Source organism: Populus trichocarpa, chromosome 3 (assembly GCF_000002775.5).
Source record: "Populus trichocarpa isolate Nisqually-1 chromosome 3, P.trichocarpa_v4.1, whole genome shotgun sequence".
Taxonomy (NCBI): Eukaryota; Viridiplantae; Streptophyta; class Magnoliopsida; order Malpighiales; family Salicaceae; genus Populus; species Populus trichocarpa.
The window spans coordinates 9,775,145-9,794,832 of record NC_037287.2 but is presented as its reverse complement, the minus strand read 5'-3'; the positions used below and the strand labels follow the sequence as shown (position 1 = coordinate 9,794,832).

Genomic DNA, 19,688 nt, shown 5'->3' with positions numbered 1-19,688 from the left:
GAAGAAAAAAATAAATAAGAATGCGATAACCTCATAGAAAATAAAATAAAAAATAATTTGAAGCTCAATTCCTAACAAATAAAATATTGAAGAAAAGAATATAATCCAAAAAAAATATAAAAAAAACTAACCCGAGTTCACTCAGATCATTATGCAAAATATATGATACGGTTGTAATATTAGAATAATCCTATCAAAAACAAATTAAATAAAACACAATTTAATATTAAAAGGTGAAATAATCAGTATCATTTTAAAATTAATGAGAAATTTAATAGAAAGAAAAAAAAATAGACCCCAACTTTATATTAAATAAATATTAAAAAAAATTGAAAAAATATAAAATTAAAAAAAAAAACAAAAAAAACCAAGTAAACCTTTACCACCGATGAAATCATACATAGGTTTGGGCTTAAACGAGAAACTCAATTGAGATCATGGATGAGGGAAATGGACCAAAAGGGTATCGGCCTCTACCTGTTATTGCATTACATGTTACATTACGATTTTCGTGAAAGTGATGGACTCTGAGGCTTGCCAGCTCATCTGCAGGGCTTATTCATCTGCTTATTACTTTGGAATTTATTTAATATTGCAACAGAACAGAGGGTGAAAATCTACAAACGCAATGCCTGTTTTCTTTAGAGTTTGAAAAGTATTTTTAAAAAATTTTATTTTATTTTTAAATTAATAATTTTTTTTAATATTTTTTAATCATTTTAATATATTAATATATTTATAAATAAAAAATATTTTAAAAAACAACTATAATCGCTCAAATAACGCGCTTCTAAATACTTAAATAAATTACTGACAAAGAAATTTAGATTCAGAATTCCCAGCCCTTTGCAACATCACATACAAGGTTCATCCTCTTCTAGAGCTGGGATTCATGCGTCAAATGTTTTTAACAAGTGTACCCCTTCATTGTCTTTATTCCTGATGGACCCAAAAGTACTCTTTTCGCATTTCTGTTGATTTTCATGTCCAGTGATGGTTCTTATCTTACAGCTATAAGGGAATCACTTCATCTTCCAAATTAGCTTTGGCGGGCAATTGTTGATGTAATTTATATTGATGCAACTTGCGAGGATGTCATAAATAGAAACATCTATGTTTCTCTGTCGAACTTCGCATTTTTTTGGTTCAGATTTTGATCCACCTTTTCCTTTCCTTTTTCTTTTGTTCTTTTAATTGCAAGGATAATCAAGTGGGAAGTATTTTTAGTTGTTTGATGTACCAGATTGCCTGTAGGGGCAGAATTAATTACGATTATATATGTGCAGGTCACCAATCACAAATAGACTAAAGCTCTTTAACTTAGGATTGCCTCCCTCCATTCTGAATGTTGTTTACTGCTGTTTCTTTTCTTGAGAAAGATCATACTCTGTGTGAGTTTTAAATCTCTTGTTAACTCTACTTCAAAGGAGATTGCTGCTTTCAGATTTCTTCCCACTGTGATCATTGCATTGCCTTACACATCACATATTTGATTTATAACAACAGATCAGTTCAGAGTTACTCTATTAGATCATGAAGCTTCTTGTTATGATAACTTGGTTTTTCTTGTGGTTGGCTATCTTATGCAGTTGACTTTTTTTTTGTTATTGGCTGTATACCATGTACACATACTAAATGAGAACTGATACTCTCTGTTATTGTAGTTTCCTTTTGTTGTGATGAGCACTTTTTTGAGTAACAGAGGTGTCCCCCCCCCCCCCCAAATGAACACTCAATTGTAGTTCTCTAACATCTGGACTGTCGTAATGCTTCAAATTAAAAATGGAACAAATTAACTTGTGTGGTATCTTCATCTGCATCCTTCCCGATATCCTTTTGTTCTCTTAAGATCACATTAGACACTATGTACAACATTTATACCTTGATGGTTTCATTGATCTAGACGCATAAGATACAATTGCAACTTGTAATGATGGAGTTGCCATTCTTGTGCTCAAAGAAATTATCGGTTGGTGGCCTAGCGTCTAGTGATCTCTCTGATTATGTCAAATAGATTAATTAATTCTCTTGGACATGACGGAATCCCATCAGAAGAATATTGTAAACTTGCTCAATTTGCTTTATCTCGGTTTCTCTACTTGTAAATCAAGAACTCAGTGCTACTATTATGCTATCTATACACACAAGAGCATGTTGCTTGTGCACATGTAGAGGTTCATGCGGAGTAAATACTTCAGCATTCTGGTTTGCACTTTATTTTCGTGATATTTCCAGATACCTATCGCTCGATATTTGCCAACATGGAGAGGAAACGCTATAGATGCACAGATGGAAATGAATCAATCTCGTATTCTGGGCTTGTCTATATCTGTCAATGCAGAAGGTGGGATCCATGAATGGTGCTTCATCTGGACCAGGTGATTTCAAAGTTGAACTTGATTGGATAAAAGCCATTAGGACACAGTGACTTGTTGTCAACAGTTTGAGAATTTTGGAAAATGGCTGTTTCAAAGCATATTATTTTGTTTTGGTCTAAAAATAGCAACATTTTTCCATCTTTTTTTTAAAATGTTACTATTTTGTCAACAATGCAGTTCCTCCCTGTTTATTCTGCATGCATGCCAAATTAACAATGGAATTTAGCCTCGTCAATTTTCTTGTTTCGATGATCAATCATCTGCTGCATGACAAAGAGTCTAGCTAGGGCACCAGCCGAAAGAGCTGTGGTAATACAACGACAGTTTTCTGTGGGCCTGTGAAAAGTCCAACTCTTTTATCATTCCATGCGCAAACTATTCTTCCCGTTAAATCACTCCCTTTACGAATTAAGGAGTGATGGGCGTGTTATCATAATTCATATCTTGTTTGGCTATCTAGTTATTTTGTCATCTTCGTAAACAATATCGTCTGATGCCAATATTCACGTTGCTAGATAATTATGATGTGAAAGATATGAGGACATATCAGCAAGTGACAGATTCAACAAGCCTTTGGCCCCATCATTATGCACCATTTACAGCATGTTATGTTTGTTATGATTGCAAAGGCTTAGTAACAGTCTCGCTCCTCTCTTTTACAACGAGGGTTCCTGTTCTTGGTGTTAATTGGAGTGTAAGCTCTTTGATGCTTACTAGTTGCTTTTGCCGTTCAAGATCATGTTTAGCTAGTAAAGATTGCTTGTATGATCATGTATCTGTTTTTATTTGGTGCGCATCAACCACATAAATAATGCAAATAGCATCTGGGATTGTACAAGTCCAATGCAGAGGTAAGATTTTCACCAAAGAGACAGCCATGACCGGAAGCATGTTAAAGGCTTGGGTGGGTTGTACTCCAGATCAAAATTTTATCAAGATTTTTTAACTAGTTTTATGTAAAAAAAAAATTGTAATTCTTGATTGAGTTATCAAAAACTTCTGAAAATTTACGTAGAACCTTATAATATGATGCTTTAGGTTGAGTTAAAATTTTAGAATTTTTGAAGAAATTCAGAAATTTGATGAAAAATCACAATTTGACCAATTTTATGTTATTGGACGTAATTTTCAATCCGATCATTAGATTGAGCTGAAATTTTACGAGGGATCTTAAAATATATTAAATAAAATCTGGTTAAAATTTTAGGATAATAGAGCTTGGTAGTGCTAATAAAAAAAAAGAACTATAAAATAAAAGCAAAACGACTCATTAAGGGTAAAATGGTTATTTGCCATTAAAAAATAAAACAAATAAGCTCTTCCTTCCTTTTATATGTTGCCGAATGGGCAGAAACAGAATAGAAAAAGAAAGAAAAAAAAAGGTGAGAGCAAAGTAAGGGAAAAACATTAAAAAAAATCCGAGAAAAAAAATAAGAAAAGTGAGAGAATAACTTTATAAACTTATAAAGTCCAACTTATAAAACACTAATCTAATGAAGAATCAAGTGAAGTAATGAGGAATTGAGAGAGGGAAAAAAATTAATTATTTTATTTTCCAGTTGACATGAGATTGTTATTTTATTCCGGTTGAGGGGTTGTTATAATATCAATTCAGATTCAATTATAGATGAACTATATTCGACAAAACATCGAATGATGTATCTTCAATAGTGGGTTTATTTTTACTTTCAATTTAATTTTATGTACTTTCAAATTTATTTTTTAATATTTTAGATAGTGTATTTGAATTAAAATTTTACTGTTAATTTTAAAAATTCTTGTACATAAGTTAATAATTAATCTTAAAAAAATATATTTATTTATTTAATAGCTCAGGGCAAGAAAAATTTCTGACTCCATCCTTGACAAACATCAATACTGACTAGATTCGAATAGAGTGAGGAATAATTATTGACATGGCTGAAAATTATGACTTTCAGGATCTTAAAAGATGGTTTGGAATTGTAATATAAGATGCTTTTCAAAATAGTTTTTTATTTAAAAATATATTAAAATAAAATTTTTTCATACCAACACATTAAAATCATAAAAAAAAAACACTAAAAATAGTATCAATTTAATATTTTTAAACTCAAATACAATCTTAAAAAGCATCTAAATATAAAAATAAAAGTTCCTCCGAAGACCCCAGAAAGACTGTTGATTCTTGATGTATGCTTATGAAATATGATGCATGATTTATGAGATTTTTGTTAGAAGGGATGGGAGTACTTTTCAAAACTGTGCAGTTAACCAATCAAAAGCTTTCTTTATCAACCTTCTCTTTGTTTACAACCACAAATATTGGACAGTGAAGCCATCAAATATTGCCAGTTGCCCATTAGCTATGGATATCACCCGTGCCCTCCTCCCTCCTCCCTCCTCCCTCCTCCCTCCTCCATTATTTTTCTACCTTCCTCGCTATATACGAGTCAAAATCTTGTTACAAAATGTGTTCTGCAGGACCCCAGCTATAGCTGGATGATTGGACCCTATCAGCATATTTCACTCGACCGTACAAAGTTGATTGGAATCCACACACTAGATAATATTGTCATGCAAATGTCCTTTCACCTACAATGGAGCAAAGCTAGATTTTTGTTTCGTTTTCTTAAAGAATATTGAAACACAGCTGGTGAGTTCTCTACTTTGCTCTCGTTCTGTTGCTCCTTTTGCTTATTAAAAATTGGAAATGTGGAGCGCAAGTTGGGCCCTTTTGTGGCCTCTGGGGCGTTTCAAGAGATGGAAAAACAGTACATTGAATGCAAGATTATTAAAGAAAGGCAAGGAACCTTGAATAACAAACAAAAAACAAGCATCAAATTGCCTCCAGCACTTGACTACTTGTAGCAGCAAGTTGCAGGATTGTGCTCCATGAATTTACCAGCAGCAGTAGCACTAAATAAGAAGAGGCGATCCAGTCAACATGGATGAATGGGCAGTCCATAAAATATGCCAAAAAAAACACCCTCCTTGGCTCCTTGCAGCTCTCGTGAAGATCGATGAAAAAGTTGAGATAAAGAAGAAGCTGGTGTCTGGTGACGTTATATTGCTTTCGTTGCTTGATGGACCCTCTAGCTAGCTAGTTGCTACCTGCATGTTCACAGGGTGAGTGAAAGTGGGCCACGGAGAATGAATCTGGACCCACAACTTTTTAGTTCGGGAAATTGATGGCTGACGTGGACAAATAGTTTCCAAACACGGTTTTTTATTTTATTTTTTCTTAAAAAATAATATATTTTCTTCCTTTTCTCTCACTCCAAGTTTGATGTGCACAGGTTGCAAATGCCGACCAAGGCCAAATAACACCAACAGTGCTCTTTCTAGAGTTCCATCCATGTTTTGTTCGCTCAAAGTCAAGTGGTTTGTTGATGGCTTTGGCTTTCTACGATGCCTCCGTCCTTATCTGCATTTATTTCTCCTTTTCTTTTTCAACTTTTATTCGATTATTTCCATCGGAAAAAAGAAGATGGTTAAGGGTTTACGTCAGAGTGCGGTCCAATAGTTTTGCTTTAGATTAACTTTTTATTATTTTAAAATTATTTTAATGTATTGATGTGTAAAATAAATTTTAAAAAATAAAAAATATATATTATTTTAATATATTTTGAAGCGAAAATCACTTTAAAACGCAATATTTATCAACTCTCGAGCAAGTTCTAAGTATAATATTATAAGAGTATTTGAGATAATGGTATCAATAATTTTTTAAAGTGTTTTTTGCTTGAAAATAAATTAAAATAATATTTTTTAAAAATTTATTTTTAACATTACATCATCTAAAAATAATAATAATAAAAAAATTATGAAACTACTGTCTAAATGGGCTATAAACTTACATGGTTTGCCTATGAATAGCAACAGCTTATGGGATGCCCTTTGCTATTGTTGTGATCTCTTATCTTCTAGATTTTTTCTTGACAAATAATTAAGGAATAAAAATATGTTTTAAAAAAATGGAGCAAAATTAAAGATTTTTTCCTGAAAACAAAAAATCAGAATACATTAATGATACAAAAGAGGCGAACAGTGCTTAATGTGTTGTGTACACGGCAAAAATTGCAATAGCAAAAGCAGTGCTTAATGTGTTGTGTACAGTGCTAAAAAATATGTTTTTTTCTATTTTTATATTTGCTATGGAGTACAATCCTCCACGGCAAAAATTGCAATAGCAAAAGCAGTATTTCAATGCTTTTGCTTTTTATTTTTTAGTAGTGGACTCTAGCACTAAAAACAAACCAAGCAGCAAAAACAACCATACACGAATGACTTTGAGAAATTTGGACCTCTGCATAGGGTGGACTAGAAACAGAAAGCCATCGAACACCCCTATGTCTTTTGCTGGTCATCTTTCTTTCCCTTCCTTTTAAAGTGATGTCTCAGTTTCGTTAGAGTTTTGCTCTCTGTGTGTGTGTGTGTGTGTGTGTGTTGGGCAAGAAAAAGTCCTCAGCAGTGTGGAGCTAAAATCATTTTGTAGGGGGCCAAATCTTAATGCAAGAAGACCTTTTTTTTTTTTTTTAATGTCCCATGTAAAAAAGACTGCACGGTTTAGTTTTGTTCAAATAATTTAGTATAAATGTAAAACGATATTTGCTCAGTGTAAGAGGCTAAGAGCGACACCAAATTGAATTAAAACTATGAAATTAATTTCATTTTTATAATGCTTTCAACACTTTAATTTTGTTGGTTTTCGTATAAGAAATATTAACTAAAACGAAACATTATTTATGTTTGGTAAATTTCTCAAAATAAAGTAAAAAATAATAATAATATAAAAAGATTCTTACATATTTATTTTAATTGTGTTCGTCGTTCTTTCATGAAATTGAAATCATTGATTATCAAGACTATTGTGAATCTTTTAGCGATTTTTTTTTCTATATAAACAAACAAATAATCTACAAGAAAATTATCCTCTATTCGATTGCAAAATCTTGTTTTAACAATTTTTATTGTTGAGAAAACTCGTTCAGTAGTTATTGTTGAAATAGGAAAATAAAAAGAGTCAAAATAAGTCGAATCAATCTGTCAATTAATGGATAAATTATTGATTTTCTAGTTTCTACCAATCTATGGCGTAAATCAACAATCAATGATAGATTCTTTAACTCTAGAAGATTGGGTATGTCATAATGTTGCAACTGGAATCTCGAGTGAATTTTCTTTTGGTCAGAAAACTTTTCAAGATAGAACTTATCAACGAACCTACATATATCTTCAACACTAAATAATTTGTAGGTATTTTTAGAATCCAAAGTTGCGCTCCACATAAAAAGCTCGGTTGTCTGCTCACTAGATATATTATTTAGCTCTTGTAGTTGTTGATCAATGATAACCGTAAATTTATCATTATAATAATGATGCTTAATTGTTATTAAATTTTTATTATGGCAAGATCGTCTCATATTAGAAGAACAAGCATCCATATTAGAAGAACACGAAATACTTTTCTAGCTGCAGCAATAAGAGCCAATGGTAATTGATGGGCTAAGTAATGCACGTAATATGCATAAAGACAATCTTTAATGAATAAAGCTTGCAAACCATTCCACTTTCCACACATATTACTAGCAATGTGATACCTTTGACCTCTAATATTTCAAATATCAAGATTATGGTGAGATAAAATAGAAAAAATATTTTCCTTAAGAGTTAAAGCAACTTTATCTTTGACATGCACCATATCTAAAAAAATATGTTCTTGTATAAATCCATTTCTATCAACAAATTTAATAACAAGGGTCATTTGTTGTCTTTTGGATTCATCTCGAGCTTCATCAATAATTTCAAATAAAGTGTTATGTCACCAATCTCACAACAAATTGAAGATTGTGCATTTCTAAGGAAGACATTCAAAATTTCCTTTTGAATTCAATATGATGTGTATTTAGGATCTTGTGGAGTATTACTCAAAACAAGAACACCTACTTGTTTATTGTATGATACTAAAAGTTTCATTATTTAAAGAAAATTACCCTTTTATTATTATTATTATGATCATTCATCTTGTCCTCTAAAAATACATGCATGAAATGCATCAAGATTGTGCATATATAAACAACATTTTTTTTTAACAACTTATGCAACACATCATGAATTAGGGACATTTTTTTTAACATCTTGTCATCTTGTATTTTCTGACCCAAATAAGGAGAGAGATATATGTAAAAAACAAGTCCGATTACGCCTATTCCTAATCCTAAATGGAATGTAGTGAATGGGCGATCCATACGTAAACATAGTCTTTATTTAAATACGCTCGAATGACCTTGTCTCATAATGAGAATGTATATAAGCCTATTTTGGTCTAGTCCGGTATGAAATGAACTTATAATCATGGAATCAACTCGATTATAGATTATAAGTTCATAACCCTAGCCCATTTCCATTTTGGGCAGAACAGATCTACTAATTCTTTTATTCTAGTTAGCAAGAGGGATATTGAACTAAGAAAATAGATTCTAGAAGCTAAAAAAGGATATCTTGAGCAATTTTAATAATCAGGCTCATTGATATTCCCGGTATAGAAAATGCTATCACACATATAATCATACTCAATTCGATGGAATTGTTTGATTTTAAAAGGGATCCTCTATAATTTCTCCTATAAAGGGTTATTTCTTGGCAAATTTCTTTTAATTGAGAAAAAATAAAATTTCAACAAAGAGTTTCTATAGAAGAATAAGGACAATTTGGTAAGTAAAACTCAAGGGCAAGCTAAGATTTGGAGTTCCCTCCTGTCGGGTTGGACCCCAGTCTTTCCCTTCATTTATCTCCTTCGCTCTTGTTGGGTTCTCTCTTTCTTTCTTTACCTAGTTATAAATGCCATCTCTTTTCATTTTATTCTTGCTTTCCTTTTATTGTTTCAAAATGAATACAAATTACAATAACATCAATTGTAACTGTAAATCTCCAGGTATTTAATTTTTTTTAATTTTTTTCAATCTAGATCCAACAGATCCCTCCAATAAGCTTCTGTGATAGGATTTCTTGGCATCATATACTCAAACCTCATGCATCTGATCCACATCAGAGTAATCAAAAGACTGAGATTTGTTCATCTGGCCTGCTCAGCTTAAAGCCAATAATCCTGTATAGCTCCAGAAAAACCTTCCAACACCAATATCACATAATCATCAACCAAAGAAAACAAATTGTTGTTACTCATTTTTTTGAGCCATACGTGCTAATGGAGATGGTGTATATCCCCTTGAAATTGAAGGCAGGAGTTTAGTTCAAGGTTGTTGGGAGATTGACAAAAAAACAAAGGAGAAGGAAATGTTTTTTGGACCATGTTTCAGCTGGCATCTGCTCTCCTTATCCTTCCCCTTTGATGCCAAAATTGTCAGGATTCTTAGGCTAATTAAGAGTCTTTAAAATTCTAAATTCGTTTCTTTGTTATCTGCTCAGCTTAAAGCCAATAATCCTGTATAGCTCCAGAAAAACCTTCCAACACCAATATCACATAATCATCAACCAAAGAAAACAAATTGTTGTTACTCATTTTTTTGAGCCATACGTGCTAATGGAGATGGTGTATATCCCCTTGAAATTGAAGGCAGGAGTTTAGTTCAAGGTTGTTGGGAGATTGACAAAAAAACAAAGGAGAAGGAAATGTTTTTTGGACCATGTTTCAGCTGGCATCTGCTCTCCTTATCCTTCCCCTTTGATGCCAAAATTGTCAGGATTCTTAGGCTAATTAAGAGTCTTTAAAATTCTAAATTCGTTTCTTTGTTATCTGCTCAGCTTAAAGCCAATAATCCTGTATAGCTCCAGAAAAACCTTCCAACACCAATATCACATAATCATCAACCAAAGAAAACAAATTGTTGTTACTCATTGTTTTGAGCCATACGTGCTAATGGAGATGGTGTATATCCCCTTGAAATTGAAGGCAGGAGTTTAGTTCAAGGTTGTTGGGAGATTGACAAAAAAACAAAGGAGAAGGAAATGTTTTTTGGACCATGTTTCAGCTGGCATCTGCTCTCCTTATCCTTCCCCTTTGATGCCAAAATTGTCAGGATTCTTAGGCTAATTAGGAGTCTTTAAAATTCTAAATTCGTTCCTTTGTTATCTGATCTCTAAGCTTGGATAAATCCCTCAGAAGTTGCACTAAAAAAAACTGGTTCTGCTGTTGTCGCAATTTTTTGTTCCAACTTAGGCTTTGATTCTGATCTGGTTTCGTGCAATATCCGACCATCCCGGCTATATTCTGTCACTCATGACATGTTAAAGAATTTAACTACACCTTTATTGGGTCCTAGGGCTCACTATTCTTATGGCAGACTCTCAGTTAAAGTAGGATGCTTGGCATCTTCAGTTTCCTGAATTAGATTAGGAGATCATTTTTTACCAACCAGGTTACAGCCAGTTTCTGTACTTTAAAATGAATTTATCTCATTCTTAATCCTTCATGAAAGTTGTATTCCTATACACATAGATGAATTTTGGTTTTTGAATCGCTTGATTTCGATATCAGAAGCTCAAGATATCCCCGTTTGAATATCTCAACGTGAAAATAGAGAATTCTGCCGCAAGCAGGATTCTGACCCGAATTTTGCACTAAAGGCTCTGCTTCCATCATGATTATGCTGGTCTTTATTCTTAGGTTATACTCTCAGTCATATCGGGATGCTCGACATTTGTCAATTTTTGAATCAGATCAGGAGACCCCTTTTTACCAACCAGATTGCTGCCAGATTCTGTTCTTCAAAATAATTTTATCTCACCTTGAATCCTTTATGAAAGTTGTAGTCCTACACGCATAGATGAATTTTGGTTTTTGAATCGCTTGATTTTGATATCAGAAGTTCAAGATATTCACGTTTGAATATCTAATGAGGAAGTGAAAATTCTGCCGCAAAAGTTCTGCCGCAAGAAGGATTTTGCCCCCTAAGTTTGCAGGACTGAATTGAAAAAACTAAAATAAAGGAGTTAATTACAGATAAAAATTGGAAGAAACTTGGCTGGGTTTTGGAAGAAATAGAAAAACAGGGATAGGATTAGAAAATGACAGAAAGGCTGCCACGATGAGTTACATTTCTGCTGCCTTTCTAAACGACATCGTCTCTGTCTTTTTACATTAATTCACTTTTTTAGCTAGACGGTGCCGTATGAGAATAGCCCCATCCTGGAAATATAATTAGCATGGTACTGTACCCCGTCTACATTCCCTTCCCTCCTCTGCAACCTTTTGCTGCTGTTTTTTTGAAATCCTTTGTCCTTGCATCCTGCAACCTGGTACACAGGACAGCCCCCCTTTTCACGCCAAATGTGCAGCTGCAATGCAAAAGCTCCAGTCCAAGGGGAACATTTTTGCGTCTCCTCTATGCCAGCTGTGGAAGAGGACATGAAAATGAGCCTCACACCATCTAAGGGCTGAGATTTTATCCTTAATAGAGACGGCTGGGATGAGGGTGCATGTGAGAGGTCTCCAGTTTTTTGCTTGGCTATATAAGCAAGCTGTTAGGTATATGTGAAAAAAGAAAAAAAAGAGGAGAGTAGGCGGAGAGAAGGGTAAATAACAGAGAGAGCTGGCATAAAAAAAACAAAGTTAACGAAAGGGAAAATCATCTCCAGTCTATCCTACATTGTCAAAAAGAGTTCACCAAACCTACGGGTTTTCTAGAAACTCTTAACAGCAAAAAGAGGAAGGCTTTCTTTTGTTTTCCAAGGCAGAAAAGCAAAGGTTTTCACCCCTGTCTGCACCTCATCTTCTACATTCGAACCAGCAGCATCCGCAGGTATGGTTTCTAGTCTTTTTCTTCTTTGCTATATTTAAGCTTGGCATCTTTCGTGTGGTTCTTTTTGTTTTCCAAAACCTGTTTCTTGCTTCTGCTCTAGATGTTCAGTTTTTTTGTTTAAACAAAAGGTTTGTGCTTGCCCACTGTTACTTCCATGATTTTTAGTTTGGATCATTTGTTTACGTTAAAGCTGCGTTTTTTATCTTGACCTGTTGTTGTGAGAGACTGAGTTTTAAAGGTTTTGATTACTTCTTTGCTCGAGTGTCTCCCTTCCATGAAACATTGCATAGGAATGATATATAGGGGTTTGCAAGTGCAGTTTTTTTTTTTATGCGGAAGGGGAAAAGGAGAAAACAAAGAGAGTAAGGGTGACGAATAGAGTAAACACAGAAAAAAACAGACAAAAGAGACAAAGGGAGGAAACAACGAAAAATAGAAGAGAAAAGGAAAACTGAGAGGAAGGGTACTTCACTCTATCCTACCTTACTTCCATTTTTTTTGCTGCAAGCAGGAGCTGCAGACTGTCACAGGAGGAGAAGTTTTTGTTTTTTTAAACAAAGCTTTTGGCTAGTGAAGAAAGTATATAACGTGAGGGAAGTTTTGGGAGGAGAAAGTAAAAAGGGCATGAGGGAAGTTTCCTTTTCAGGAGGGGTTGTTTTTCTTTAGACTCTCAGATCACGTTCCCTGTTTTTAAAACAAGATAGCTGGCCATTGGTTTTCTAATACATAGGATAAAAGTATGCCCCTCAAGTTTCTTTCCTTTCACGAGCAGGGCAGTGTTCAAAATTTAGAATAACAGAGGATGGGTCGTGGTGGCACCAACACTGGCGTAGGATTTTGAGTTTAAAATATTACTTTCAGAACTTTGGCCCCCACGTGACAAGTTTATTCTTGTGATGGTTTAATAACCTTAACTGTGATGCTTGTGTTTAATTGTTGCGATTAACCGTTGTTTTGAGTTCAATCAGGACTTTGGTCCCCCATGTGACGAACTTATTCTTGTGATATTTTGCTAGCTTCAACTGTGATGTTTGCATGTAATAGTTGTGATAAATAGTGTTTTTAATCAAAATCTAAAAAATGTTTTTGTGTGTTGCATACGGCCAATACCCTAACATATTTTGAATTTCTTTGTTTTTTTCAAAAAAAAATATTCGAGGTTTCAAAAAATGTGTTTTAGCATGGATTTCTTAAACATAAAAAAAATTATTTTCTTGCATCTTGGATTTTACAACATGTTTGTAAATTCCAAAGGGTGTTGGCCAATATTTTAAAAATATAAAAATTTTATTTTTGGGAATTCGTTTTTATTCACTATTAATGTTTGGATAAAGAAATCCCAAAGGGGTAAATATCCAAAATATTATTAGGAATAATTTGTTATTATTCATTAGTAATGTTTGGATAAATAAATTCCAAATGGATTAATATCCAAAATATTATTAGGAATAATTTGTAGTGAATATCCAAAATATTATTAGGAATAATTTGTTATTATTCACTACAAATGTTTGGATAAAGAAACCCCGAAGGGGTTAATATTCAAAATATTATTGGGAATAATTCGTTATTATTCACTATTAATATTTGGATAAAGAAACCCCGAGTGGTAAATATCAAAAAAATTTCTAGGAATAACAAGTCATTATCCCTTAATAATATAACGGCAAATAAACCTATGAAAGATAAATGTCCAAAATATTGTTAATAAGAATACAACTTGTTTATTTTTAACATAAGGGCAGATTTATGCCTAAAATTTTATTTAGAACAATTTAATTACACATTCTTGAAAGAAGCCTCAATTATAATTAGGGACATTTCAAATTTTGATTCCACAGTTTATGAGTCATGAAAATATGAAATACTAAGGCAAAAATGGGTTTCTAAAGCACCTTGAATTTCCTTAGATTTCTAACTTGGTTTTTTTTTTGTTTCTCTTCCTTGCGATTTACGAGTCGCGAACACTTGAAATACTAAGGGAAAAATGAGCTCTTAAGCATATTGAATCTCCTTAGATATCTATCTTGGCTGTCTCTAAATTCATAAATTCTAAATTTATTTCAAATCAAACATAGACTTCAAGAGACCTACACCGTTTCTCTTTGGCACTCTATAGACATATCTAAAGGTATGATCCATGTGGCTAACGGTTCTTTCTCTTAAACTTTGAACCCAAGTCCGTGCATAATAGCAGACTTATCCTAGGGAACTGATGGGATTAGAGAACATCAACCCCATAGCAATTATAGGCAAACCAAACACCAAGCAGCTTACCTTAGGTAGGGCGTACTAGGGGTGCTAAAACCTTCCATTTACGCAACCAGTCCCTTACCTTAGAATCTCTGAAAGACTAGTTAGGTTTTCTAGTGACCATAATACTAGGTGGCGACTCTTTTTTTCACAAAACAAAGACCCCGATATCAATCCCCATTCCGAGAAGGATCGTCGTGATGCCGCGCTCTCATTAGGGTACGACACAAATAATCTTCTGTCATATCTTGAAGTTTGAACATATATATATATATTAGACTAAACCTATTTGTATACCTTATTTTTAAATCAAATAAAAAATATTTTTATTTATATTTTTGTCTCCATGGAGATGCCAAACTATATCCGTTGTCAATTTTATAAAAAACACTAACATGTTATATTTCTTTTATTGGTCAGCGCTTGTCTATAAAATAAAAGCAAGAGAATGGAAGAAAAAAGCCGGGGGGGTTGCCTTTCCTTCGTGGATTATTTTTCTCTCACTTAATGCTTTTTCAATGTGTTTAAAATAAATTTTCAAATATTCTTAATATGTAAATCAATCATAAAAAAAAAATCAGAAAATATATTAAATTTAATATTTTTAAAAATTTAAATGTACTTTGAAAAAAAAACACTTTTTCTATATTTGGACTAGAAAAAATAAAGTTATTATTATTTTTTTTTATAACCCGAGGTGTCCGGGTCAGCTTGCGCGCATCACGACTATTTCCCGGGTCTACCGAACATCCTACAAGCCCAGTAGACAGGTAAGGCACCATGAGGGTAACAGACATGCACATGGAGGGTCGAACTCGGGACGGGGTCAAGACAAGCCTCACCTGTTGACCACTGAACTAAACGCTCAAGTACATAAAAAATAAAGTTACTTAAGAGGTAGAGTGAAGAAACCGTTTATATGTGCGGTTTAATTATACTTTTTAGTTTTAAATTAATTTTTTTATTTTTAAATTATTTTAATATAATAATATTAAAAATATTTTTTTAATATATTTAAAAATAAAAAAACTTAAGGCACCGTTTGACATTGCTTTTGTAACTGCGTTTCATCAAATTTTGAATTTTTTTTTTTGCTAAAATTGAGTGCGGTTTGTATTTTTTGGATCGTTTTGATGTGCTGATGTCAAAAATAATTTTTAAAAAATGAAAAAACATCATTAACATGTATTTCAGCACGAAAAGCTATTTGAAAAGCACTCACAACCACACTGCCAATCACGCTATTAAAAAAATACAAAATACAAGACCTCGAAAGTCTTAAGATAACAGTTGAGTTTTGTGGGACCATTTGTAAGAAATGTGCCGTCAAAAGGGGCCAATCACAGTAAGAGCAGAAGCTTCTGGACAAACAAATATCTACCACTCTTATTGAATCTGCACCGTCGATCTGCCCAAACCTTATCTCACACCACAGCACATTATACATCAATTCTTTCTTAAACACATTAGAAACATTTAACTTTATTACATTAAAAAAGAGAGGCCCAAGTGGTAATTAATATATAAATAGCTGGTTTCTGGAGGGTTCTTCCTTGAACCTTAGCAGGGAAAGGACTTGGGAGAGGGTGGGGGATGCTTCTATTTTTTATTTTTTATTTTCTGCTTTCCAAATTCGATTAATCCTTGCCTTCACGGAAATCAATGCTAAGGTTCCGTGTTTTTGTTCATACACAATTATAACTTAACATATACCTAAGGTTTTTCGGCCTCTTTCTTTCTTTTTTCTTCTTTGAGATTCAGCCTTTTGGTTTTGTTTGGTTTCGTCAATTTGTCGACAAGAAAGAATCGTGGGGTGGTCTCGGTTTTCGGTTGGTGGTGCTTGTGTGTGGTTTTAAGGTTGTTCTGTTTGTGGGATTCTTAAGCGTTTTGTTTTTGTTGCGTTTTCTCAACAATGGCAAACGGAGGAGAAGATAAATGGAAAAGCAATGACTTATATCAAGTCTTGGGGTTGAATAAGGAATGCACTGATACAGAGCTCAGGAGTGCTTATAAGAAACTTGCACTGGTTAGACCTTAACCACAAACCTCTTCTCTTTTAATGGATCTTCTACATAACTGCAAAACAAGCTGATCATGATCAATCTTTTTATTCTTGTGTTCTGTTGTTGGGTTATCAGGACAATGGAATCAATTCCTGGCTGGGTTCTTGCCATGCAGGAATCTGACCATTCCGTTTTTCGTTTCTCATATTTAAACAAATGGGTCACCAAGTTTTAATCTTTCTGGTGTGAAACAAACAAATTCAAAGTTATTCTAGACTCTTGCCTTTTATTTTCAAAAGGGACCGATTAATTCTCTTCTCCAGGAGATAGTTGGTTCAACAATTTTTACTTCTTTCCTGGAGCTGGTTTTTCTAGGAGAGTAGAAATATTTTCCAGGAAAATAAGAAAAAGGTGTGTTTTTGTTTGGGACAGAGATGGCATCCAGATCGATGTTCAGCTTCAGGAAATTCTGAGTTCGTTGAAGAAGCCAAAAAGAAGTTTCAGGCAATTCAACAGGCCTATTCTGGTAATTTACTCAAACCATTTATCTATATTTTTTTAAAAAAAAGTTGGTCGTCAAATTGCCAAATTGCAATTATAAGAAAAGGAAGGGAATTTTTTTTTTTTTTTATAATGATATATAACCTTTGTGTAACAGTTCTTTCTGACACCAACAAGAGGTTTCTTTACGACGTTGGTGTTGATGACAGTGATGACGACGAAAATGTATGCTTCCTTTTTGGATTTCTTTTTATGATTCTCTCCTGTTCATATATATATACATATGTGCTTATTTTAATTTAATTCTTGTGTAATCTATTCATTGAGAAAACATGTTAAACATGGTATCTCCACTGGTATATTTTAATGCTGGCGGGCCCTCCCACCCAATTCGGGTTCCATGGAAAAACAAAAAAAAATCTCTTACAGCTTTTGACGAATTTTATATTGCTTTGCTGATAATTGCAAGTTGCTAATTTGAGCATGTGGTGAAATATCTCTAAGAGATTTATTGTTTATTTCTCTTGTTTGATTCAAATATGATGTTGAATTAGGGTTGTGTGCAGGGAATGGGTGATTTTCTGAATGAAATGGCTGTCATGATGAGCCAAACGAAGCCTAGCGTATGTCTCCTTTTGTTCCATCTTTCTTAATTTCTTTCTTTTTCATGTTTGACAATTCAAATGTGCCTGTCAAAAGGTCAAGAGTCCAATTAGTACGAAAATGCTGAATATATTTCAAACAATCGCAACGTTGCCCACTTGTTTATTTGGTGCATGTGGATCCTAATCGTAATTGAGGTCTTATCTGTTTTATATAGTTTTAGTAAATTGATTTAAGTTATTTTTAAATTGTCTTTTTAGCTAAAAACTATCATAATATTAAGTTAAAATCTTACTTCTATCAAAAGTTTAAAGCTTAAACCTTTGACTTGTTCTACATCCAAAAACTTGCTTTGAATCATATCCCATGAATAACGTTATTGACCCCATCAATGACCGTTCAGTTCAATGGGCTGAGACCTGAAGGAAGGTGCTGGCTAATGAGCCTGATGAACAAGTTTGGTAGACCCAGAGCAAAATAGGCGAGATTATTCCTGCCTGTGGGCTACATGTGTCCTAGCATCATAGTAAATGTGATGTTAATTCTTGTGTGGTAAGATGTAACTGGCTTTGCAGAATTACTGCAGTTGTTTGGTGTACGTTGGGATGATTTGTGTGCTTCATTTTCAGTTAAATACTATCGAATACGATGCAGTGTTGTCCTAGTCACAGGCATTATAATTTGATTTGTTAGTATTCCTGATCTTTTATGTTAGACAAGTTTTCTAGCTTTTTGAAAAAAAGTTGAAAGTTTGTTCTAAATCCAAACCTGCAGTCTGATATCTAGAAAATGAGACATTTAAAGATAACTAGGATTGAATAAATTTGCATTTTGCTTTTATGCTAGAATGCTTTCAATTTGAGTTAATCAGCGCAAATGGCCTTTGTGAAGGTTTTCACAAGTGGTTGCGCTGAAAACCTTGATGACAGCGACTCTAGGCGTTAAAGTTTTGACTTTGTATTTTTTTGATGAAATGACCCTATATATATATATATATTGATAGCAGCTGTAATGTGAATTATCAGGAAAACATGGAGGAGAGCCTAGAGGAACTGCAAGAATTATTTGACGAGATGTTCCAAGAGGATCTGCATTCGTTTGGGATTGACAGTCAGGCTGCTCCTTCATGTCCTCCTTCTTATGTATCCTACAGCGAAAGTTCCAACTCAAATAACAAACGTGTTTCTGCTGATATGAACTTGGGGAAGACTAAAGTGGATGATTCTTCTAGCTTCAACTCTCACTTTGAGAAATTCTGTTTAGGGGTAAGTAGTCTACGATCTCTTGTATACAATGTTAAGTGATTGCCATCTCTATTATATTGTTTTGCTGTCCAGTTATAACCAGGCTGTGGGATAGTGGACTTAGGGGAAGCCTCTATCAAATCCAGTATAACAATCATATCCCAAAAACATCCTTGAAAACAAGGCTTAATTAATTTTGACAGGGTTGATGATATAAGCAGAAATCCCACTATTTAGTAGCTTGGAGAATTCAAGATATTTAAATTGAATTAGTATTACAATGCCCCCCAGTTAACTTGGTGTTTGTGGCAAGATTTCGAGATGTTAATCTTTAAACCTTATCGATATGCCATTTACATAAATTTTATTGTCTTTGATCTCCTTGTTGATGCATTACTTCTGTTTTGTGTTATGAAGACAGGTGGAACAGCAGCAACCTTTCAAGAAGGTGAAGGTGGGAGTAAGAGGAGGAATTCAAGGAGGAGCCAGCGGCAGACGAAGGCAAGACAAGAAACAAAGAGTTTCTTCGGGCTATAATGTCTCCTCCCATGACTACGGTATATCTGCTTCATGAATCATGCTGCAATCAAATGGTTGATGCTCTCCAACCTTCAAGATTCTGGTCACCTCACGCCTGTTGACTTGGCTGTCTCAGAGATGAAGGTGCATTTACCAGACAAATCGAACTAATTGGGAAAGATTTATTCACCTCGAAGGGTTTGGTAGAAGCAAACGACATCATTGTCGCAGGCGATTAAACCAAACACGAACTAATTAGTTTGGTTTTTGGAGAATGGCAACGGTCATAATGAAACTGTCTGTGATCATGCTGTCTTGCTATATGCTTGGTGGCAATGTACCTCTGTTTTCAGTTGTTTTCAGTTTTATTGCTCCCTCTTCTTTTTGATGTGTTCATACCTTTGCTTACCAAGTAATTAAATTCTCATGTTGGCCCTAACACAA

The 19,688-nt window shown here is 33.8% G+C and overlaps 1 protein-coding gene across 5 annotated transcripts; it reads left to right on the top strand.

Moving 5' to 3' along the window:
• The first annotated feature begins 15,873 nt into the window (after positions 1-15,873).
• LOC7483568 (uncharacterized) lies at positions 15,874-19,688 on the top strand. 5 transcript variants are annotated; one of them, XM_024597958.2, is made up of 6 exons: positions 15,874-16,400; positions 16,810-16,903; positions 17,036-17,103; positions 17,433-17,501; positions 18,507-18,746; positions 19,147-19,688. In XM_024597958.2, the coding sequence occupies exons 1-6, from the start codon at positions 16,287-16,289 to the stop codon at positions 19,297-19,299; spliced, it is 738 nt and encodes a 245-aa protein (XP_024453726.2). In that variant the 5' UTR covers positions 15,874-16,286; the 3' UTR covers positions 19,300-19,688. The 5 variants fall into 5 exon arrangements, with proteins under 5 accessions (XP_024453726.2, XP_024453729.2, XP_024453728.2 ...); XM_024597960.2 differs by having other exon boundaries at positions 15,875-16,400; positions 19,143-19,406; XM_024597959.2 differs by having other exon boundaries at positions 15,878-16,400; positions 17,445-17,501.

Excerpts from the sequence above, each read along its gene's own strand:
- LOC7483568 (XM_024597958.2), top strand. The coding sequence starts at position 16,287 with ATGGCAAACGGAGGAGAAGATAAATGGAAAAGCAATGACTTATATCAA. Across the intron at positions 17,104-17,432 it reads ACAGTGATGACGACGAAAAT|GGTTGTGTGCAGGGAATGGG; the intron begins GTATGCTTCCTT and ends ATGTTGAATTAG. Across the intron at positions 17,502-18,506 it reads TGAGCCAAACGAAGCCTAGC|GAAAACATGGAGGAGAGCCT; the intron begins GTATGTCTCCTT and ends GTGAATTATCAG.